The sequence below is a fragment of the Solanum lycopersicum genome, chromosome 2 (assembly GCF_036512215.1).
Source record: "Solanum lycopersicum chromosome 2, SLM_r2.1".
NCBI classification, from domain to species: Eukaryota; Viridiplantae; Streptophyta; class Magnoliopsida; order Solanales; family Solanaceae; genus Solanum; species Solanum lycopersicum.
Genome location: NC_090801.1, coordinates 55,514,849 through 55,539,284, shown reverse-complemented (window position 1 = coordinate 55,539,284; position 24,436 = coordinate 55,514,849). Strand labels below are relative to the sequence as shown.

The 24,436-nt window shown below is 33.4% G+C and overlaps 3 protein-coding genes across 4 annotated transcripts; 1 reads left to right on the top strand and 2 right to left on the bottom strand.

Moving 5' to 3' along the window:
* Nucleotides 1–1,714: 1,714 nt before the first annotated feature.
* LOC101245719 (probable phospholipid-transporting ATPase 4) lies at nucleotides 1,715–7,278 on the bottom strand. The gene is made up of 11 exons (XM_004233152.5): nucleotides 6,661–7,278; nucleotides 5,111–6,567; nucleotides 4,907–5,017; nucleotides 4,534–4,810; nucleotides 4,102–4,190; nucleotides 3,896–3,980; nucleotides 3,588–3,797; nucleotides 3,265–3,390; nucleotides 3,086–3,184; nucleotides 2,792–2,983; nucleotides 1,715–2,592 (listed from the first exon to the last, which is right to left on the bottom strand). Exons 1-11 carry the CDS (start codon nucleotides 7,096–7,098, stop codon nucleotides 1,945–1,947), a joined length of 3,732 nt encoding a protein of 1,243 aa, XP_004233200.2. The 5' UTR covers nucleotides 7,099–7,278; the 3' UTR covers nucleotides 1,715–1,944.
* A 2,694-nt stretch (nucleotides 7,279–9,972) lies between these two features.
* On the top strand, nucleotides 9,973–20,283 carry LOC101246013 (CBBY-like protein). 2 transcript variants are annotated; one of them, XM_004233153.5, is made up of 11 exons: nucleotides 9,973–12,329; nucleotides 12,873–12,922; nucleotides 13,139–13,202; nucleotides 13,416–13,464; nucleotides 13,565–13,633; nucleotides 14,471–14,532; nucleotides 17,355–17,435; nucleotides 18,169–18,323; nucleotides 18,460–18,544; nucleotides 19,503–19,646; nucleotides 19,959–20,283. In XM_004233153.5, the coding sequence occupies exons 1-11, from the start codon at nucleotides 12,085–12,087 to the stop codon at nucleotides 20,059–20,061; spliced, it is 1,107 nt and encodes a 368-aa protein (XP_004233201.1). In that variant the 5' UTR covers nucleotides 9,973–12,084; the 3' UTR covers nucleotides 20,062–20,283. The 2 variants fall into 2 exon arrangements, with proteins under 2 accessions (XP_004233201.1, XP_069149635.1); XM_069293534.1 differs by having other exon boundaries at nucleotides 17,334–17,435.
* Nucleotides 20,284–20,391: 108 nt separating this feature from the next.
* On the bottom strand, nucleotides 20,392–23,500 carry LOC101246309 (senescence-associated carboxylesterase 101). The gene is made up of 4 exons (XM_004233154.5): nucleotides 23,371–23,500; nucleotides 22,922–23,288; nucleotides 21,673–22,245; nucleotides 20,392–21,334 (listed from the first exon to the last, which is right to left on the bottom strand). The coding sequence occupies exons 1-4, from the start codon at nucleotides 23,379–23,381 to the stop codon at nucleotides 20,540–20,542; spliced, it is 1,746 nt and encodes a 581-aa protein (XP_004233202.1). The 5' UTR covers nucleotides 23,382–23,500; the 3' UTR covers nucleotides 20,392–20,539.
* Between the last annotated feature and the right edge of the window lie 936 nt (nucleotides 23,501–24,436).

Sequence of the window (24,436 nt, the reverse complement as noted above, 5' to 3'; positions counted from 1 at the left end):
ATTGAATAAATAAGAACTAAGGAAACAAAAGTATAGTCCAACTCGAATAACTTAATTAAACTCTTAAATGAGATAGACACGCATTTAACATATAATATCAGATAAAGGTTTTGATTCGAGTCTTACTGTCATCCATTATGTAGTTTTTTATTTAAATATTTGACCTATCATGAAAATAACAATAAAATAAATAAAAATGTGTTCTCTTTAATAAAATATTACATCATTGATAATCTCATCTCATGAGCTAGATTTCGAGCACTCATATGATGTTGTCCCACATCATGCAACTTGTTTATTATGCCACATCATTTGTGGGATGAATAATTTAACTACTTATATAGTCTTGAACAATTTATATCTTACGGAATAATTTTTTAGTTCAGTTTAAATTAATATTCTTGGATAGTTGAAAGCAAGCAAATTGTCTTGGCCTCTAACCCAAGTTAACAAGTGAATTATATATACGTAGCCTTTTGCCTATCCACTTAATATATTTAAAGCTAACACCTACAATTATTATTTTTTATTTTTTTTTTGTATAGAAATAATTTTAAAGGGACCAAAAATGTGGAACCAAATTCTTTAGAGTCCATGAGGGGTCCGTAGTACTCTTTCTTGTAAGTATTTTTGTAACAAAAGCAAACAAAAAGATGATTTTATTGTCAGCACTCTAAGAAAGTAAACAATTGGTGTTGATAATGTTTGATCTTAATTTATTTGAAAACATTAGGAGAAGGGAGGGGGGGACAACTATTTGCTTTTTTGTCTCTTGGGTTGTCTATATTTTGTATGCAAAATTATTACCATAGTAAGCCTCATGTACTCATTTTGTTTACAACAATAACAAGTGATGATATATATAGTCTACACTTTTATCAAAGTTACTTAGTATGTTCACAAAAACTTAGTACCTTCGGTGAGACCATAAGTTATGTTTTCTCTTGTTTCATTTCTTTTTGTTTATATTGGGGGGGGGGGGGGGGGGCGGAGGGTGATGGTATTCGATCTTTCACCAAAATAAGGGACAAAGGATGCTCAACTAATTGAGCAACCCTCAAACTCCGTAAAGCTATGTTGTCGTAGTATTTTATATGGAGAAAATAATTAATTTCACTTGAATTACTTAATTAACGGTTTCTTCAGGTCTAACCTAAAAAACAAGATTAAAAAAAGAACATGTAGCTTGCATGCATTTTATTACCTTCCCTTTTCAAATAGTTATATCGACAGACTTGTCTATAATAATCATCTTTTATAACAACATTTCATTACGTGGACAGATTTTTCATATTTTGCAACAGTTGTACGTTCTCTATTTTATTTTAGCTACAAATTATCCGACTTAACTATCACACCCCTACGCGCCCACACACACTTTCTAATTTATTGGCAATCAAATAGTGAACAAAATATATATTTGGGGCTCAACCTAAATTAGAATATTTAGTGCACAAGTTTGAAGGATGATTTTGGGCTAACATCTTGGTGATTGAGGCTTAGCTTGTTTAGCCTGGCCCAGATTCAGCCTCAGGCCCATTATGAATGCTTCTAGGCCCAGCATTTCATTCATGTTCCATTTCCATAAACAAAATATGGAAACTTACATAAATGTATCCTTCGGTCATCTAGCTTACTAACGTGACAAAGTATACACTATCGATACACTTCAGTTGTATATGTTTAGGTATGTATATTATATAGTATATGTATATTTAGTATAAAGTATACATTACTTGTACTTGACTTTGGGCTATAATTTTCCCAACAAATTTTTTGGAGTACAAACATTACATGTATAGCAAATCAAACATCTCTAAATTATTGGTAAGTACAGAGCTAGCTAAATAACATGAAGTACCTAAAAACCTATATTTATGAGTATACAAAGATAACTTTTTTTTTTTACATTGATTTATAGTTATATGACTACTTGTAACAGACTTAAACATTGATTTTCTTCTTTCTGTTCAACTGTTCCTTCAACTGCCTAATCTTGGTATCAACTCTAGCAGAAAATCCAACTTTAGTCTTTTCATTGGATTTCTGTTGCTCCTTCAACCACATAGGTCCATCGACGATATCCATTCTAAAATGTTCCATTTCTTGGATCAAATGATCATCCATAGGCAAGAATGATCTTTGAATAACAATGTGAATGAAGTATGGAAGTAGTGAGGCTACAACAGCTAACAATGTAACAATCCAGAATATTGCTGCAGGTCCCATGGCTTCTGTTAAGAGGTGGAATCCTGTTTTCGAGTAGTCTGGTGGGATCATTCCATACAAGAACAAGAATATGTACCAGAAAATGATGCTACCCCATATGAGTAAATGACTTATCCAAGTGAAATGGTTTATTATTAGCGCGATTTGGCAGTTCAGTGTCCAGATTATGCAAGTGTAAATGATTGCACCAATGTGTCCAATGTCTGCCACTTCTCCCCCTTGTGTGAAAGCAGCTGGGGAAAGTGCACTGATGCTGATTGTAAAGATTACTAGTGATGTTAATGACGCGTTTAGTATCCATCCAATGATTCGTTTCCAGCTGAAGCAGATATTCTTTGGTCCTTGCTGATAAAGGGTTGGAAACTTCTCCAATGAAAAACATCAAAAGAGTGATTAGATTTTTATGAAATGCCATTGTAAGGACTTGTAAGTCCCTTTATTATATGCAGCCTAAGTAGTACAAAAACAAACACATCATGTTACATATGAAACCTAACAATGCACAACGGTAAACAATTAGGAGGGGTCTAGAGGTGGATTAGTGTAAGTTCTTGATTTTTACCTTAAGACAGACTTCATATGAAACATCCTGTTCTAGCACACCCAAGGAGATCACAGGCAAGGATGTCAAGAAGACATTGAAGATGACAATGTACCAATCATCAAATAGAACTTGCCCTGAGGAAGTGGTAAGGATGTCATAGAAGAACAACGTGAGGCCAAAAGCGACATTCTTGTAGACAAAATATAGAATCTGCAGCATCAAAATGAAGAACAAAGTTGTTATTAGTGCACTGAGATTTAAGGATGGAGAAAACGTTCAGTCTTGGAAGTAAAAGAAGGATTTTTCTCTCACGAGCTTGGAGATTCTCTTGTAACACCAGTGACCGTGGACTATAAGTAGGCGTTCCAGGAAACGAAATTGTGGCATTGAAAAGTCACTTGCCATAACAGCCTGTAAATCTCAGTGATCAACATCAGAAGTTAGTTTAAAGATTGGGCTTCGATTGTAGTAGAATTTACCAAAGCATTTACCTGCATTCCCTCCATGCCGCTGATTCCCACACCAATATCTGCTTCTTGAATCATACCTACATCATTTGCGCCATCTCCTACAGCTAAAGTTGTCTTGCCAGTATGTTGCTTAACTAATCTTGTGATCTAAAAATTCCAGCCAGAAATTTACTCATATAAACTTGTGTATTGAAACATGAATATGCAATTGTATGTAAAATATTGTTGGATAAAGATTAAGTTTTTAGGAATTTGAAAAGGTCATTTCATTTATCTGATCTCAAGCAGATGATAAAGGATTTTTCTACATTAGACCATTCTAAGCATAAAAAATGATGACATACCAAAGCTTTTTGTTTGGGAGAAACTCTGCAGCATATGACAGAATCACATCTAACAGCTAGTCTTAGAAGTTGGTCCTTTATGTCATTGTTCAAGGCGATTTCAAGAGCTTTTCCATCCACTATCAACGCGAAAGGTCGATCCTTTGTGTCTTCTTTAATGACCATGTGACTGTATCTTTCAATCTGACCCAATATATCTTCTCTCATGACCTGAAAAACTAGACAAAAAGTTGACTACCTTAATACCAATTCTATTTTACTCCACATGATTCTTTTCTCTACTCGAATCAAATGATATTTGTTTTCACCTTTATGAGATTTTTCGACTCAGCTTCTTTGCTTAGAGTCAAATGAACTTGCTTCATGTCCTGCCGAAGTAAACTGCAAGCATATCTGCAAGATTTGAGAAGAAGTAGATTTAGCTATAGGGTGACCTTTCTTTGTGCTTCATTTAGATTCTTTGAATATTTCAAAAGCTGCATACTTTTGCCATCTCAAGAAAAAAAGTTCTCACCCAATGTTCACTGCTGTTTCTGTCTTATCGCCAGTTAGCAGCCAGATCTTCAATCCAGCTTGTGCTAGTTTATCTATGCACTCGGGTACCTGAAAGAAGTCGGGCAGAATCGTTTCCATCCTTCAAAATAAGTTTACTTTGCAAGAGATGCATAGTGTCTTTGTCCTTTTTAATGCAGCATATTAGAGTTATAATTTGGCCAACACCTCCTCCTCGCCCCCCTCCGTGTCACACTAGCTTTCTCATCTTCCCTTTTGCCAATATAGCTTTGATAGGAGGCTGGAGAAAGATGGTGAAAAATAGAGCTTTTCGACTTTTCCCTCTAGACTATCATATGATGCTATATTAACCTCTTTGGCCAAGATTCGGGACTCTGGTAGGCGGAAGGACAATTGAACATGTGGAAGATTGATAAAACAACAGAAAGCTTACCCCTTTTTGTAACTTATCCTCTATTGCTACTGCACCTAGCAGGATCAAATCTTTCTCAATCATTTCAGAGACATTTTCTAGTAAGTCCTCTCTTTCTGGACCTATAGTAGCCTTGGCTTGTGTAAATAGTGAGTTCCATTTCTCATACTCATCTGGCTTTATTTCCTTGTATGCAAAAAGCATAGTTCTCAATCCATCTTCTGCATAGTTTGACAGATGCGCAGTTGTCGCTTGCTGGTATGTCCTACCATTATCTGCAAGTCTATCAAGAATAACACTGCGGAACAACGGAGAGACTTAGAAACATACTAGAAAATCTAAATAACAGTTTGTTCACTTAACAATTGAAGTAATGCAAGTAATTTCATGTTACTTGTCAGCCCCTTTGCAAAGGAGAAAGATGTCTCCATTTTCATTTCTCACTATCACAGACATCCTCTTTCTAGAGCTGTTGAATTCTAAAAGATTCAAAAGCTTGTACTCCCTATAAGCAATAGCAAAATGAGTTAAGTAATGAGAAGAAATGGGGGATTGAAAGAAAAGAAGAAGAAAATGAATTAAATTAGTTGAAAGTCACCTTTTAACATCCATTCCGGAAGAAGGGTCAAGTTCTTCAACAATCATCACAGACTGAGTTCTATGACAGAACTTGAAACCAAACTCTTGTGCAGCTATCAGAAAGGATACTTCCTCCGGTGACTCTGCCTCATATTTCATTCTATCCCTTCTCTCATCTTCAATAGGAATACCGGTGTGACATAGAGCCATTACGCGAAAGAACATCATCATATCAGATACATTAGATCGATTAATCCACATTTTGTCCATTAGTCTATCATCCCTGAAGTTAAATCCCTTAATAGCCATGTCTCTTCTTGTAATAGAATTTCTTGGAGTTGTTGTATTTGGTGTCTCCATACCTTTATCGAAACCAAGGGCCATCTTCTCTGTTGTTGTATCAGCCATTGAGAACTCAAACATCTCTAGGCTTCGACCAGTGGGATCATATCCACCTAGACTGAACCGATATCTCTCCACCTCAACGTTCATTCTCCTCGATGCTGCAAGATCAATTTCTGTGATCTCACCCCCATACGAAATCCCTTCAATTGAACATTTCCTAAATTCCATTTGGTTACAAGTCAGTGTGCCTGTTTTGTCAGTCAGAATCATTTCCACCTGTCCAAGCTCCTCGTTTAAATTCGAAGTCCTTGCCTCAACTGATTTATCTGTTACATCATCATACATCTTCTGGTCCTTGTTGATGAGCATAGCTTGTAGAACTTTCACAACTTCAATCGAAACATATAAAGAAATCGGTATCAAGTATCCATACAACACTAAAGCCCTTATGAATTGCAACAACCATGATTCCACCGGCTTTGATGGATCAAAAGATGAATCAGTACCATTTTTCACCTCAAGGTAATACCACTTAACAGCATAAGATCTCGTGAGTACAGCTGAACCGATAGAAGATACCATCGATATCAAAATGAGCATGACAAAAAGGACATAAATTACATAATCCATCTTCCTTTCTACTCGACTACGTTTAGATGGGGACCTTGTGGAGTTCCTCACTGCCTTTGTATCCGGTCCACTAAACACCACAACCCCATAGATATAATCAGTGTTTCGGAGCTTTGAATCCCTTAGAAGAATTTGCGTTGGACTCAAAGGATGAGATTCATTTCCTAACTCCAAATTTCCTACAAATGTATAAAGATTTGGATTTGGATCCTCGCAACGAACCGTGGCTGAAAAATTCCTAAACTGTTCATCCCCATCTAGACCAAGTGTAACCTCCAAACTTCTCTTAACTTTCAGATTAGTCTCACCATCTAGATTCATAGTCTCAACATAACAAAGACCATCTTCATAGCTTGATGAAAGCAACAAAAGATCACTTGGAAAGTACTCATTCTTGTTAACTTTAATCACATCTCCAACATACACATCTTTCCAAGCTTTCTCTACAAATTCACCATTTCCTATATGAACCTTAACTTTCCTTGCATTCACCTTCAAGTCCTACAATACCAAAACAAAAACACAAAGTAAAAAACAGAACACACTCTATGTATGACACTAAAATATTTTCAATCAAAACATTTATAAGAGTACCTGCAAGAATCTATTCCAATCCTCCATAGCCTCCTTAAGCATACTAATCCCAACGACGAAAACAAGTGGTGCAATGACACTAAGAGGACTAAATGGAGCTAAGGAAGTGAAAGATAGCACAGCAGATAACAAGAAATATAGATTGGCAACACGACGAAACTGCTCAAAAAGTGCTATAGGAAAGAAGGTGACAATGTTGTATTTTGTTGTGGATACATAGTTGTTTGGATACTTGTAATGTTTGTGCTTGTGAAAATGTGACTCATTGCAAAAGACTACCCTTGAATAGCCTGGCTTACCAATGAAACTTTGAGGTGATGGTGCATTAGCAACAAAAGAAAAAGAAGTAGGATCACCATCATTAGTTTGAGGATTCAAACATGAGAATGTATACAGTTTGCTCCATTTTAGTTTCTGTTTCTTTCTTCCTGCTTCCATTTCAGGGAAATGGAGAAAAAAGAAAATGTAATGTCTATTCCAATGTTTGATCTTCAACTAATAACAAACACATTAACTTTAACTGAAAAAAAAAATAAAAAAAATTGCCTTCTTGATCCTTGAAATATACCCTTATTTACAACTTTAGTCCTCCATAAAAAAATAATTGCATTTAAAAACATTACATGTTCTATGCAACTAATTGACTTCTATACCTTTCAACTTTGGGTATAAAACAAGTAATATCGAGTTGGACACGCGTGTTCATTTGTTCAATTCTATATAAATTTAATTTATCTGATTGTGCATATTAAAATTGAAAGACACAGATAAAACCAAGTTAAAAACATATTTATGTATTGAAAAAAAAAAGATAAATATACTCTAAACTATCACAAATGGTATATACATACCCGCTATCATCCTTTTCGGGACATTGACGCTCTTTCTATCCAAAAACTAAAGTTTATATATATTCTTTATATTAATGGACATAGACGTGTCACAATCTTATCATGGACACGACATTTATTAAATATCGACTCGACGGATAAGATTATGACACGTGTATATTCGTTGTATAAAAGATATACATATGCTCTAATTTTTAAATGGCATGGAATCAATGTCCCAAAAATATGACGAAAAATATATGTATACCATTTACGATAATTTTGAGATATATTTTTTTTTCCTGTTAAATATTATGTCCTTCTTTTCAAGTATTCAATCTTAAACTGGATAGTTTGTGTTTATCTTGACGTAATCTGATAGTATAAAAATTACCTATAATAAATTAATAAGAGGTTTTTTAAAATTTAAGGTATAATCCGTTTTGGCACAATGCTCCAAGGACTATATTTGACGATTATTACAAAGTGCAGGACATAAAATTAAAAAAAAAACTTTATTATTAAGTTTTACTATTATTTTATCTTTATTCAGATCGTTTTTATTTTGTAGACGGCAATCTCAAGAAAAGAAGTTTCTTTTAACTTGTCTGTTGCTTAAGGTATTATGCAAAAGACCACGTTGTTGCTTCAGCATTAACCGGCTTCTCACTTAGGAAAAGACAATTTGCAAATGCCAAATATTCACCAAAATTTATTCGGTGTGCGGTATTTATATTAAAATTCAATTATTTTGAATTTGTACATCCTATCCTATTTGAGATGAATCGCTCTCTGTCAAAGATTTTTTATACTCAAGGCTTGAATTTGAAACCTCTAATTAAAGAAAGAAATAATATTATTCACTGTACAATATTTTCTTTACGGGGTAAATGATCTACTTGGGATCAAGCAGAAGCAGGCCTTTTAAATAAACTACAATTTCCACTGTATATGCTGCTTTGGACTCTGGTTGATATTTCCTAAGCAAATTTTCTTCTTTTTATATTACTATGTGTTCTGTTTTAATGCTAATCTTACAGGGAATGCAGATGCCAAATTTAATAAAATGCACCTCAATTAAATTCATTTAAAGGATAGTATCAGATCAATAAGGATCAAGTAATATAAATGGAACAAGTAATTTTATGATTTTATTATTTGTGAAATGCTAATTATGTTTTTGGTTAGAAATATACTTCCTTTGGTCCAAATAAATGAGTTTATGGAACTTTAAATATATTCAAATATAAATGATCTTTTCACAAGTTCATAGTTGGCTCTTTTTTTTTTCCACATTAATAGTATTTTCAACTCTACTTTAGTTTTAAAAAGTATGGAAAGAAACAAAAGAATAACATTGACAAATTAATCTTTGATAATTGTGTTCAACTAACTTCTTTAAATGGAGTGTCGTATCTTCGAAAATTTATTTATTTTGAAAGGTATAATATATAAATATGTCTTTTAATTTGGCTTTAAATTATATTTATGCCCTTTAACTTTGGGCGTGCACAAGTAAACACTTAAATTTGTATAAAATTGAACAAATAAACACACATGTCCTACATGTCATATTTTGTCCTACGTGTTTTGTGTCATATAGGATTCATGCGTTTATTTATTTAAAAGTTGGATAGTTAAAGTGCTTATCTGTGCATTATAAAAATTGAAGGTCAAAATTAAAATTTAAAATCAAGTTTAGAATACAATATATGTTATATCATTTTGAAATGAAGTAACCTGTAAATGGAACAAGACATTTTGCTGCAGAAAAACTAAATCCAATAATGGAAAAATTACTGAATACTTGTCTTATATTTTTCTTATTTTCAATATTTTGTTTTGTTTTTAAAATTTTCTAAAATTTCTTGTTTTCTTAATGTCTGAGCTACATACTAATGTATTTGAGTCAATATTTAATGTATTTAATTTATTTTATAATGTATTCGACCTACATATTGTATATTCGAGAGTAGTTTTTAATGTACCCGTTACCTATATTATGTACTCGATTTATGTTATAATGTATCTGAAATACTCTTTAATATTTTGATCTACATATTAATGTATCCGATTTGTGTTACTTTTTAAGGGATTAATGTAATTATAAATTAAAGAGATATAGATTGTAATTTCATATTAAAACTATATGATTCCTAAAATTTATCCTAAAATAAAAGCATTTTCTTTCTAATGATTTGAGTTTTGAGATAAAATGGTCTCACGAATTAAAATATTTAATTTGGATCGATAGAATATTAGTGGTCTCACAAATTAAAATATTTAATTTGGATTGGTTTGAATAATAACTTCAAATGATAGTTCAATTTAAATTTAACTATTAAGAGAAATTTCAGCTCAAAATATAGTAGATACCAAATTACAACATTCAAGAAATGAAAAAGGGGAAAATATGGACTAAATAATATCGACGATAAAAGAGAATTGCTCGAATGATAAAATGATTGAAATAAAATTGTATATGCAAATTCATTATTTGGATATCCAAATTCAAACAGTCACTTGTGTAATTATACAATATTGCAGTAGCCAGATTTCACGGATCTACAAATTAAATAAATGATTAGCCTTTTAATCTCAACTGTCAAAGTGTCAAATGTCAATGCATATGGATTTGAGAAGTGGATGAACCCTTTAATTAAATAATACTGCTTGGTTTCACAAGTCAATAAAACATTTAATTCAGTGAACTATTATATGTAAACATGTATATGTACTTCCAAGTTTATTAAGGAAAAAAAAAAGAAACTATTCTTACCATCGATTTCTTCTAAATTACTTCATCCGTCCATAATTGTTTGACAGATATATTAAAAATATATATTCAAAATTAATAGTCAATTTAAAATCAAGAAACAATTGATCACCTTTTTTCAAATTTGCCCAATTGAAAAGTTAGGCAGACTTTTAATATTCTTGATATAGTAAAGTTATATTGATCAAATAACACATTGTATTAAATTTTCCTTGAGAGGTTTGTATGACCTTAACATGACAAACAATTGCAGACAAAAGAAATAATAGTTTATGCATATTTAATATATTTTTAAGGCAGATATAAAATTTGAACTAAAGATAATGATTTTAACCGAAGAAGCTTTGTCATCCCGACTCTTATCATTCACAAGCAAGCAATAAGGTTAGGAAGAGATTGTGTGGAATATCAGCAAACTTATGAATTTTCATGAAGGGTGCATAAATTTTAAGTATATACCTATAAAAGGTATATTTTAAACTTAAATATGTAATATTATTTTCTATATAGATGGTATATTTTTCCGAAGAAGAATGTTCAATTGACTATCCTTTAGAGTATAAAAAAAAACTATATAAATAAAAAATATATAATTCCTTTATTTTTCTAAAAGCAAATTATTTTTAGCTAGAAATTTGACACTCACTTTGAGGCTTGACTATTCTAGAATCGAGCTAATAGTTCCACTCGAGAGTAAAATAATTTGGATAAATGACAGAAATCCATAGTTCCACTTGAGAGTAAGATAATTTGGATACGAAAGAAATCCTATTTTTAAGTTTTCTTATTATTATTATCCCCTATTAATTTTTTACAAATTTCCAAAATTTCTCATTTTCACACATCAGATTAATGTATCTCGCGCATAAGATTAGTGTATCATGTATAAAATGTAAATCAGATTAGTGTATCATGTATAAAATGTAAAGTATCTTACTTAACAATTAATGTATATCACGAATCAGATTAATGTATCAACGCTTATATTATTGTATCAATTTGAAGGATTTTTATAGTTATAAACTTGTAAAGGACAAATGATATTTTACCTAAAAAATATGTGATTTCTGTCCTTTGCGCTAATAATTTTTACCATAGACAATTTTATTCTCAAAACTCGAATGCAGATAGATTCGTCCTGATTGGGCTTACAAGGATTGGAGGACTTCTATTGTTGGTATATAGGTCCAAACAGACCAATAGCACAAGAAGCCCAAAATTCACGAGCTAAAAGGCCTGAATTATTTTACACAGAGTTTATGACTACAATTGTGCTTGGTGGCCATGAAACCAAATTGTTCTTGGGGAGATTAAGTTTTATAACCTTTTATAAATATATATTTTTAGGTTTATGTGACAATTATTTATTGAAAAAGAATATTAGCTTTTTATTGCCATAAAATGAGAATAAGAATCTCAAGTTAATCTTCTTGCCATTTGATGCCACATGATTATAACAAATAAGAGCGACTAAAATCAAACCAAATTAGGTAAAAGTTATTTATTCGTTTATTTCTCTCTTTTTTTTTTTACAATTTATTAATTATGTTTTTTCACGAATAAAGTTATATTAATGCATCTTAACACAATTTTGTTTTAATTGATTCTTAGTTCGTAGTTCCAGTTTCTTCATTTCAAATGAGATAAAATAATTTCAAATATGATAAAGAAAAAAAGTTAAATCTTAACTTTTATGGCGAAATTATAAAGATATAACTTATTGGTATTTGAGGGACTAAAAATGTTAATTTGACAAAAGAAAAATTGAGGAAAAAATCTACTTGAACTGTTTGAGTTGATTTTATTAGAAAAACAACAATGGCTATAGAAAGAGCTTCATGTCCAGTTCTCAACACTTTGCGTTTCTGCACCAAAAATTCTTCCAAACTGTACAATTTTCCTAGAAAACACCTTCAATTTCCCTCTTTCTTCCCCAGAAACTTCAATTCTATCAATGGCAAGCTGTACACTCATGGATTATTTCTCAATTCGTCAAGTTCATTCTCCAATACTACCCAGGAAACTCCGTCTCAGAAACTCGCTCTTCTTCTCGAAGTTGAAGGGTACAATAACTTTTCGTCCTTTTTGTGTGTGCATACTGATAATTCATGAGCTTTTATGTTTGTTTTTCGCTTTTTTACGGACTGCATTGTATTTATTGTCGTGCTATGTAATGCCCTGTTTGTATTAACTACTCAATTATCAAATTGAACACATTTTTTCGCAATTACTGTCATTTTGTTTGTGAAATTCAATCGTGAAAACATTGATATTTTGAGATTTAGAAGGGAAATGTGAGAAGAGAAGTTTTAGGTATGGAAAAAGTGAACTGGGTAACAATTGAGTATTTGAATTAGATAAATTAGCTGAAATTCAACATATGCTTGAATTCCTACACTCTCCTTCTCCAAGAGGAAATAAAAAGAATCAAACAGATTTAATATTGAGATTATGTTAATCTGGAGGGTTAATATATGTATCTAATTTTATGTTCAAGGTTTTTATGTGCTTATTATCTTTGTGTTATATTTTCAGCATCATTTTCCTCTGGTAGTTACTTTTTGTTTTGTTTTGTTTTGTTTTCTTGACAACTTTTATATGTTTAGGGTATTAATGGATGTGGACCGATTGGGCAACCGCCAAGCCTTTAACACAGGTGAGGTTTTCTTTTTGTACTTTTACCAAGTAAATTCTATGCTTTATGGGATCTTTTTCTTTGTGAAATGACATTTTTTTGTGATGATCACAAAAGTCATTCTTAACGACTGAATGCACCAATATGGTGCACAAGCTAATGCATAACAAAAACAAACAAAAGAAAACAAGCCTACCTGGGGTAATTTAAATGTCTTTTTTCTTCTACTAATGTCAGCATTCCGGAAGCTTGGATTGGACTGTGCAAATTGGAGCCAACCAGTTTATCAGGATCTTGTAAAGTACGATGTTTATGAGGTTTTGTGATTTAGTTGAGGCATACATATATTATCTGAATCAGAGTGTATTACATAGTTGATTTTATTTCTCTTTAATACATTCTATCTTTTCCTGATTTCATAACTTTCCTGGTTTCATTTTTGACCTCTAGTCTACAGCATCCTAAGTAGTCTCTCTGACTAATTACATAAACATATTATTCTTGCTTTCTCCAGGAAGAGCATGGGTGATGAAGAAAGGATGTTGGTCTTGTTTTTTAATAGAGTAAGCTCACATAGAAAAGTCCATTAATTTGTGCCTTGTATTCATTCTAAAAAAAGTTCAAGTACTCTTCCAAATTTAAATAAGCTTGTTCTTTATTCAGATTGGTTGGCCCACATCACTGCCCACTAGTGAGAAGGAGACATTTATGAAAACTGTTCTGCGAGAGAAGGTATGTATTCAGAAGTAAAGCTTGATAGGTTGAACATGTGATGATAAATTTCTTGCACTTCATTTGGTATATTTTAGATATCAGTAGTAAAACCTTCTATAGCTTCCAATAGGCTATCTGCAGAATATTGTCCTGCCCCCATGTCTCTTAGTGGTTAATGGTTATCATAGAGCTTCAAATTGATGTAAGAACTCAAAATAACATTACTGATAAGGTAATCCCATAGAGCTGTTGGCATGCTTAGCTCTGCTCCATTGACTAAAATCAAATTGCAATTCTGTCTTCAAGTACATGTTTGAACTGTTATATGCAATCTCGTAGTTCTTGTTTCCTGCGCCTTTCTTTTGTTTTTGTTTGCACTGTTTAATATTTGAGCTCCTGCTAAAATCAATTTGCTATTGTGTTTTCTCGTACTTGTACTCACTGTTATATCCAGTGTGATAATTGTTGTTTTCCTGTTCCACTTTTATACTCCCTCTGTCCCAAAAAGATTGTCTTAGTTACTATTTGGACAGTCGCAAAATATTTTCTTTGACCACAATCTTTTCATATACTTCCTAAATATTTTGAATTGTTAACTATTGACTTATAGATTTTTTATTAAGTTTCTAAATATGTCAATTTTGTTTCAGAAACATTGAAAATTTTATGTCCAAAGTCACACCGAACATAAGTTAGACTCTTGTATTCCGAATCAAGATAACTTTTTTGGGATGGAGAGAGTACTTTATTTGGACTTGTTTTGTAATGGTTTCATATTCTTTTCTAACTACATATAATATTGCTTACATGATCTTGGTTGAAGTACTATCTGAATAATGGGTTCATTGCTTGTAGAGAATTGCATTGGATGAACTTGTCATGTCAAAAACCTTGCCTTTAAGACCTGGTGTTGAAGAGTAAGTAGTTTTCTTGCTTCAAGTCATTTGTTCATGTATTACATGCATTTAGTTTTCTCCACAAATGGTCATTTATTTCATGATGAAGTAATATCCTCGTCTGAACTTCAGTGATTTTTGAGCCATGCGGAAGATTTCTCCTTTAATCTTGCATCATAGTGAGGTCTCTTATGGTTACTCCATTCTTTTATTTGGGTAATGCAGTGCTAAGTGAAGAAGGAGAGAAAGATCTCCTTTCACAGGGTCGAAGCTCTAAATCATGTTCCCTTTATTTGCTTAAAGATTTACGCGTTGATTTTACTTTTAGTATTATATGCTGCTGTCAGGTTTTTAGGTTTATTCTTATTGAAAATTGAGGCTATTCAGTTTTTTCTACTATTATTTTTAGCAAATTTTAGAGGGAACGTATTCAGAATTCTAGGGTTATTCAATGTTTTCTAATTTGAGTTGGTATCAGGCTCATCTTGAGATCCAAGTCATAGTCCTCATTGTTTGGTGATAGCTGTATTAGAGTGGAGTTAAATATGCAATAGGTTAATGCAGTAGCTGAGCCAATAGGTCCTCTGGGATTAATCCCTGTTTGCTTTACTATATGAGTTATGACCTCGCTTGCCCCTTCCTATAGAAATTCGGGGCCAAACTCAACAGAGGAAATCTACAACTTTTTTGCTTTATATCTAGAAGTAATGGTTCCTTGTCGGTTTCATTGAGCTATATTTTACCCACTTGTAGTTCAGATATTGTGACTTTCTATATGTAACAATCTTCGGATCCTTGACACTTTTGAGTGTTTAGTTTGTGCAAAGCTTATGGTTTACAACAACACCTACCTCAATCCCAAACAAGTTGGGACCAGCTACGGAATACTCAGTGACTATGTTACTCCACTTAAATTCATATCATGATCATATTAAGCAAAATAAAAATGAAAATTACCTGCAGTTCCTTATATTTTCTAGTGGCATATAAATTCAACTCGTGGAAAAGCATAGGATGTAGAGTAGAAATGCTAATATGGTGAAACATATTCTCAACTAACAAGTATCGGATATATAGATAATTTTCTTTCATTGTGATTTGTGCCTAATATTTCACCAAGTCTGCATGGATTCCAAGATATTGTAGATCCTTTGAGAAACCTTCGTACTAATGATTTTTAGGTCTACCTCGTTCCCTTAACACCTTCACCCACCATGTTCTAACATCTGCGGACTTGTGCATCTGCCGTTCATCACCGGACATGACCATATCATCTCAAGAGACAGCCTCTTATTTTATCCTCGATATTTGCTACATGAACCTTCTTGCGGATGCAATCATTTTTTTTAAATAAGATGGGTAAAAATTGATTGAAAAGGTACCAAGAATATAATGAACTCAAATCTAATTCAACAGTAACCAACTACTCAACTATATCAATAAGTCTTAAGTTCAATTACACTTCCAGAAAGTAAATTCAACAACTCAAATGGGAAAAGGCCCAAACGGACATACAAAAATATTGATTATTGAAAGTAAGACTAGGGATTGATAGCGGAAGAAAGGCGATACGAAGCTCAGACTAAGAGTGGAGATGAGAGGATTTAGATTCTTCACTCAACAATGTACATAAGACTATTTTTCCTGGAATGTGGTATTTATCAACCTGGATCCCACACATAACCACTTAATGTGGTATTGGGCTGCTTTTCCATAACTAGTCTCGGCACATTCATAACAGTGGTACAGAAAAGTACAAGCTAAGACATCTGAGATAGCTGTTACACCAAAAATATAAATTTTGCAGACATCTTTTCTTCAGAACAGTAATATGAGAACTTTTGCCTTTAAAGCATCTGCTATTTCTCTGTTTGATGACCATGGTGTACGCCTGGCTGGGACAACTTTCACGCACCTCGACTAATTCCACGGGATACCTATCATCTATCATCAACAACAAGTACCAAATAACTCTGTCCACCAAGGCTAGGACAAATGAGAAAAATCACCTAGTATTTTTTTTTCGTCCTACGTTAGGATTTGAACTTGAGACTCATGACTCTCAAAAGCATCTGCAATTTTTTTCCAACCAAATGGTGTTCATGATGCAAAGAGGGTGATTTTCATATTTTCTTCTTTCTTTTGCCAACTTTCTGACTTAGCCAGATTTCTAATAGAGCTCTTATACTGCAAGGCATGACTCATTGCACTTCACATATGTTAAAAAAGAGACCCAAAATTTGTCCAGCTTGTTTACAATGGAGGAATAAATTAGTTGCAGATTCCTGATCTTTTTCACAAAAGAAGCACCTACTACATAGGGCGAGTGAGGCAGGTATTTTAGCTGCTACTCGGCCAAAACAAGCCACTTAGGATGAGCTTTAATCTTCCACAACATCTTCCAAGGACAGCTTACCTCCTACGATTCACCCTGTCTCTGCAATCATTTCTAATCTTATTTAGTCTTGTATGACCACATGTACATCTAGCATTCACATCTCTACAACACTCATCTTGAGGGTGTACTGGATTTTAGTGGCAACATTGCTAAGCTCTTGGTTTAAGCATCTAAAATTTGACATGTTCAGCAATTTATCAAATCGTTGATCCATAGATTTAGTTATAACATTTTCAAATGTCTTAAAGTTAACTTTTCCACGATAATTAAGAAAGAGGTTGCAGGTTAGGATATTAGCATGTCAGGCTAGCTCTTTAGCATCTCGATTAACCGTGTACAGTTAGTTTGATTCCTGTACAGTTAGTTTGATTCCGCGGTCTTTGTATTTATTAATTTGATTGGTCGATCCTTAGTTTTGTCATAGTTCTCGTAATGAATTTTGCAGATTTATTGATGAAGCATGTGAAGAAGGTGTACCAGTAGTGATGCTGACAGCCTACTGTAAAAGTGGGGAGAAACAAGTCAGGTTTACTGCTAATTTCAATTCTTTGCATTTCAAATATGAATTTATAAGATTTTTTTTTTTCTTGAACATTAAGTTCTTTATATAGCTTTAGGGTGAGGTAGGGTTGAATGAAATTGAATACGTTAGTCTAAATTGCTAATGCCGAACACTTGAAACTGTTGAATTTGGGGATCTGCCAGTGTTAAATTGATGTTTCTTAAAGCACCCAAGGGTGTGTCATAGTGGTTAATGAAGTGGGTGAAAATGATGAGAGACAAACACACTAGGTGATTTTTCCATCTGCCTATGCCTTGATGGACAAAGTTACCTTGTACCTATTCTGAGAAGGCAGTAGGTAGTCGGTAGAATAGTCAAGGTGTGTGCAAAATCACCCAAACGCCATTATCAGTAAAAAAAACAATGCGTTTCTTGGATCTAGATTATATGCTTAACAGCTTTTTATGGTCTTTGTTGCTAGAACGTCATCATATAAACTGAATGATTCTGCAGGTTGATTCATATCAGGAAATAAGTAAAATCTCTAAAGCAAGTTGCAGCATTAGTTATCGAGAGGACTTTTGGTTGGCATGCAGTATTTCCCATTTTATCCAACATCAGTGATACTTCTACACTTGCCTGTCAAAAAACCCGTTTTGGTTTCCTCCCATAAGAAATTGGGTTGTTTTGATGTGAAAGAGTCTGCATACATTCTGCCAATCATTGGAAAAGTAACCAGTTCTTTGATTCACTACAGATCTATCATTGAGAAGCTTGGAAATGATAAAATGGCAAAGATAAAAATAATTGGAACTGAGGAGGTAAAACGAAGTGCCTATGGCCAACTTGTATTAGGCGAAGGGGTGGCGTCTGACCTAGGTGAGCAACTGGCTAAAGAAGCAAGAAAAGCAGGTAAATTGTCTCAGACAATCTGGTTCAATTTCGTTGCACAATCTGCTAAAATATCATGGCATAAGCTGGTTGCCTCTCTTTGTACCATATTTCAACATAAGAAACTGCACACCTCCTCTATATTATTTTGACCCAGTTTCCGCTGAGGAGCAAAGAATTGCTAAGGAGGTTGCTTCCATACTAAAGTTGACTGTCGACATTGATACTACTTCAAGTGAAGGGTTAGTTCTATCATTCTTTTCTTTGTTGTATTTTTAATTATTTTGTTGTTTTAATGGTTTAGTTTCAGTTTTACACCATGAAGTTATATTACCTGGATGAAGATGCTTGAATAAACTTGTCAAAATCAATAATCAACTGCACTTCAATCCGAACATGGTTGGGGATCTTATCAACAATTAACTTGAATTGAGATGCTTCATGGAGGGTGCTAACATGTTGTTTCCCACATGCTTTGAAGCTGGACATTTCATGTATCTAGTGGTACTTTGAGATATACCCAAGGAAAAAAGAATATTATTTGCTGTGAATTAATTGTAATGAGACTTGTCAAAAAAAAAAAAAAAAAAAAAGAGGGGGAGGGGAGGGGAGGGGAACTCTGGTCCAAAAAGAAATTGCTTCTCCGTTTCTGGTGGATCATAGTAAATGCATTAGCTTCTTATTGATCTCATTTGTGCTATTTCAGACCATGTTTCCTTCACTCATTACACTTATTTGGCATGGCCATGTTTGAATGAATTCCTTGTTACTTGAATTCACATTGATCAGACTAGTTGGTGATATTTCTGTTTGTTACAGAGATAATCTTAGGAAAAACTGCCAAATCAATGTCATTGATACTACACGGAATTGGATGCAAATGCTAGATATTATTATAGATTCATACAGTGACTTTGAATGTTCAGTAAGAGTATGTTGTGAAATAGCCATATTATACAATATCGTACATCCTGGACAAAAGTATGTCAAAGGAGCAGTAAGAGTCCATGTTACATAGTGGATCATATAGCTCACTTTTGGAGCTTTGATTTGTAGTTGAAGACAAATTACTCAGAAGCATTTGGGGCTAGCTGAAATTAATGCATATTTGTATTGAGTGCATGCTGCAATTTGGCACACAGTAGGTCTGCTGTTCAGTTATCTAAATGTGGTCTAATACTTTATTTACTTCTAATATAGATTGCAGAATGTTGTGGCTGCACTGAGGGCTGGGGCAGAATATGCTGATGTACCTGTGCACAATTGTGTGCTTGTTTCTGGAAGTCTATCTGGTGTTGCTGGGGCAGAGCGAATTGGCATGTCTTGCGTTGTGGTCCGGAGCAGGTTGATTTTTCAAAACCAAGTTTAAATACCAAATTCTTGAATGCAATATAAATACTTTTTGTCTTTAACAGTAGGCATATATCAATCAATTAGCTTTACTCTATCCTAAATTAGTTGGATTGGCTAAATAATCCTATATTATATGTGGGTGAGAATATGTGTCACTTTATTCCAAAATAAGACTAGTACCACATCCATCCTGCTAAATTAGTGTTAGCTAGTTTTACTTTTTGATAATTTTCTTTTACTTATTAGTATAAACATTGCTGGATATCTTTTCTGAATAATAATATTTTTTTGTGTGTGAGAAAGTTCAACGGCCAGAGCTGAGTTTCCTGGAGCTAAAGCAATAATGGATGGATTTGGTGGTGCAGATTTAACAATATCTAGGCTGCGGCAAATACAAGAGTCCTGATATTTGATTCAAAAGCCAAAATCCTGTAAAATTTCTAAACTTAAAAGGAGTGTAATTGCGCTTCTGTAAAATTATTTACTGTGAAATATGCAGGCATAAGTTAAAATGCAGTATCATCTTATAGCCACTGACCATTTGTGGAATTACTTCTCAATTTTGGTTTTCATTTCATCTCTTTGTAAAAAATCTCGAACATTCAGCTGCCCCTTGTTCTTTTTTGGATTTCTGTCTAATTAGGTCAAATCAATATATATATATATATATATATATATATATATATATATATATATATAGCTATAAGAAAGAATTGTTAATAACCACAAAAGGAAGAAAAACAAGGTCCCTCTATAATTTACTGTATTGTGAAGATAATCATGTTTGGCAACTCAAATTATGAAGTTACAGGTTACATTAAAGAGAACTAATAGAAAAGTAGTTTCAAGTTATAAATTACATTCTCCTATACAGATATAATTTGCTAAGCATATCTACGAAATCCATCGTTCATAAAATTAGTCAAGGGTGAGGTATATGAATTTCCTACAACTTTGGAATATTCATTCCACCACAGCATGAAGCTGCTTTGAGACAAGAAAATCTCAGGAGACACCAAGAAGTTATTAACCATGTCCATTACATACTGCTCAAATTTGATCAGGTTTTCTCTAGCTGATTCTTGGTCTTGTGGACTACTACTTTGTCCATCTTTCAACACTTGACAAGAGATCATAGCTTCCTCAACATAAGCCCAGAAGCAAGAATCAACTGTTAGACTAGAGGCTTGGCTCCTCTGGTATGTTTGAGTATTTTCACCAGTTAACCATTTCTCCAGTAGTTTATAATGTTCACTTCTTCCGTGAAGTACATAATTTCTCTTTCCCCTACCATAATACTCAGCTATGTCGAGTGGTTCAACCATCCTTCGGTAGTTTGTTGCAGCATAAAGCAAACGCTTTCGGCGAGTTCTCCCCTCCTTCCAGGGCAAATTTTCCACTTCAGTTACTGTTCTTTTCCAGAAAAGCTTCAAAGTTCTGTGATGCTTGATTAGGTTTTCTGTGCTTGCAATCTCGTCTCTGCTTCTGGAACGTCTGGTTTTATATTTGTCATAATACCCTGCCTCTTCCAAAGAGTTTTTCATGTACCATTCAAGGTAAGACATGGACTTTTTGGTTTTACTTATTTTGGAGGGATCGAAAAGCTTCTGCTTGTGTTTGGCCTGAACCTCTGCTCTTTTAGCAATATTCATTGCAAGATAGCTCAAGTTAACATTTTCCTGTTGCAGTTAAGAGACAAATATCTGAAATTTGCTGACAAAAATAAACATTAAGAGAAAAAGAAAGAAGTACTCTGCTGTATGGCGTTTTATAGTCCATTTAACCAAGAATTTTTTGCCTCAAGTTAATTTCATGTTATACGCCTTCCTATCCCACCAACAAACATAGCCTTGTGCATTCTTTAATACTTCAACACAAAATTCTTACTTTACGACTTGTATATGCACCTGAATGACTCAAGTTTTATCTTTCATCAAGATTCCCGTTGTGTTTCGGTAGATGAACCGTCAAAGTGGGAACATCACAATTTGATCAAGTAGCAAGGAAGTATATTTACCTGTACCATTCCAACTCCAGTTGCTTCTAGCAGTAGGTAGGTACCTGCTTGAAGTGGATTACTTATTGTGTCAGGCAGCTCTGAGATTCCCCTGCAAATGGCTTTGTTCTTCAACTGTTCCAAGATATGTCCATAATCAATAACCTGAGAGCAGTTATTTAGATTTTCACTTTCAGCACATCTTGAGCTCATTATCATCAACAACTCCAGAATCGACTGTGGTTCCTCGAAGCAAGAGAAACCTGATTCTGAGCCGAAGAGATAGGTACCAAATGGCATGTACCAGGTCGGAGTAGTCAAGGTAGCAGCAGAGGCATTATGGTCTGAGATCAGGAATCCTGGAACTGGATCTTTATCTGAGACCACATGCAAGAAGCAAGAGCTCCACATCGGATGCTCTGACATGGCTTTTTGAAAGCCATTGTTACCAAGAAGTGGGGACCCAAAAGTAATGCAGAGGATATGCTGCACACCATAGCTGGGAAGGCTCTCAAGCAGCCACAAGGTGAAGAGAGATGCAACTGATCCTCCCAGAGAATGTCCAGTTACAATTAGAGGTTGGCTGCTGGTGAACTGCATCGAAGCATACAAAGCCACAATGCCAAAATCAGTTCCACATATAAGAGATAATCCAGCCGACAGTTTACATTTCATTTGCACATTATAAGCTGGAGAGCAATCATTGGTATCTTTCTTCCATCAATCTCGTGTTTGGTTACTACTATTAATCATCCTCCCTGCTAAAGAAGGGATAATTAAACTTTGTGTTTAGTTGTCTAACGTTAGCAATTCTTCTGCAAGCAGAGGCCCCATGCTTATGGATTATTGCGAGTTGCGACCTCCTCTAGTCTCCTAGCATCCTGCCGTGGTCATCCCCAACTATCTTTTCTTTTTGGTTGTGTTTTTCATTACTCATATCGTATTCCAACCAACTGAAGAATGTGTATAATTCTTGAACTCTAAACGCGATCTCACTATACTCTCATCCTTATTTACGAATGTAAATAACTTTTCGTCATTTCCTATCTAATTAATCATCCAGCTCTAATCCCATGAATTACCTCCTTATACAATGTCATACATTTTAAATGATCAACTCAAGATTACATCTCAAAATTAAGGATCATTTACTCCAATTAACTAACAATTTTGTCATTTCTGGAACACAAATACATGTATAAAATTACAATAACACAATTGTGCTAACGCGTTCAATGTACATATCAAAAAAGGAAGCAAAATTATGTACCTGTTGTTTGAGAAGCGAGAGCTCCTTCTCAAGAGAAGCAAAAAGGGCAAAAGCAGCTTTATGAATGGAGATGGAACTAGTATTACTTCTGGTGCGAAGAAAGTCGAATGACGTGATTTGATCTGAAGAAATCAGCTCTCTGAACTCTTCTTTCAAATGATTAACAGCACAATTGGGTGAAGATACAAAAGCTATAATAGAACCCTTTGATGGGCTTTCATAAATTTGGTTTTTAACAGAGAAAGGAAGTGATGGGTCTTCCAAAAGAGTGAGATTCTGTTTTTGAAGCTTTGAAATTGCTTCCCATGACTGATTCAATAGGTCTGATCCTAACAGTAGATTTGCCAATTCCAGTCCAGTGTTGTACCTGAAAAAAAAGAAGAAGAAGAAGATGATCTAACCTTTGAGTAAAGACGATAAACTGAGAAGTAATAGAGTTGATTGCTTACAAGGACACCATTGGAGAGCAAGCTTCAAATCCAAGTTAACGAATATTTAACTGGCTTTCCAATTCAAGATTTTGTCAAACATTGCCTAGGATAACCTAATTTATATTCTAATTCCGCCTTTCTCAATTTATAATGACATATTTTGCATTTTGAAATTTAAGCAAGTTAATTTTTTATTATAAATTTTTAATATATTTTTAAATATTTTAAATTATTAATTATTGTGACTTATAATATCTTTTAGATAGTTTATAAAAAATTTAAACATTCTATTAGCAAATTCTAGGTCAAACTTAACTTGTTTGATTCGAAATGTGTCACATAAAATGAGACAGAGATAGTATTAGTTTCATTGATTTGCGAGGTAAATTATCCTCAAATCATAATTTTTGAGCTAGTTATTTTAGAGATAAATATCTAAAAATATATATGAATATTGATCGAGATTATTGTAATCATGCCAAACTTTGAAAATAAAAGGTCATTTTCAAAGTTTGGCATTATATATGTGTCCAAGTGGACATGTTACTATTTATAGTAATACAATATTTATGATGTCCACGTGGACACATATATATCTTTAAAATACACTATTTAATGATGCAAGGGCTAAAAAGTCATTCGTAAAGTTTGATATCATAACAATAATTTCAATCAAAATTGAAGTATTTTTTAGATTTGTTTCTCTTTATTTTAACTTAAAGTTAAGATATTTGCTTAGAAATGAAGATTAGATTGAAGTTTAGTTTTCGATTAGTAGAATAAAAAATGGTAGATTAGAACAATGTAATAAGTAGTACTATTTATCTAGTAGCAACTCAATTCCTATATATATATAGAGAGCGCGCTTTAACTCAAAATTGAAAGTAAATAAGAGTTATCTATTGAAAATTTTTGGTGGTTGATTAATCTTAATTTAAGAGTCCAATGCCTAGACCTGGCAGTTTTTTTTTTATAGTTTATTTGATGTTATATGTTCGTGGGCGTAAGTTATTTTTATTGGATTATTAGAGATATATTATCATTTCCATATTTTAGTCAAAATATTATTTATTTATTTTTTTAT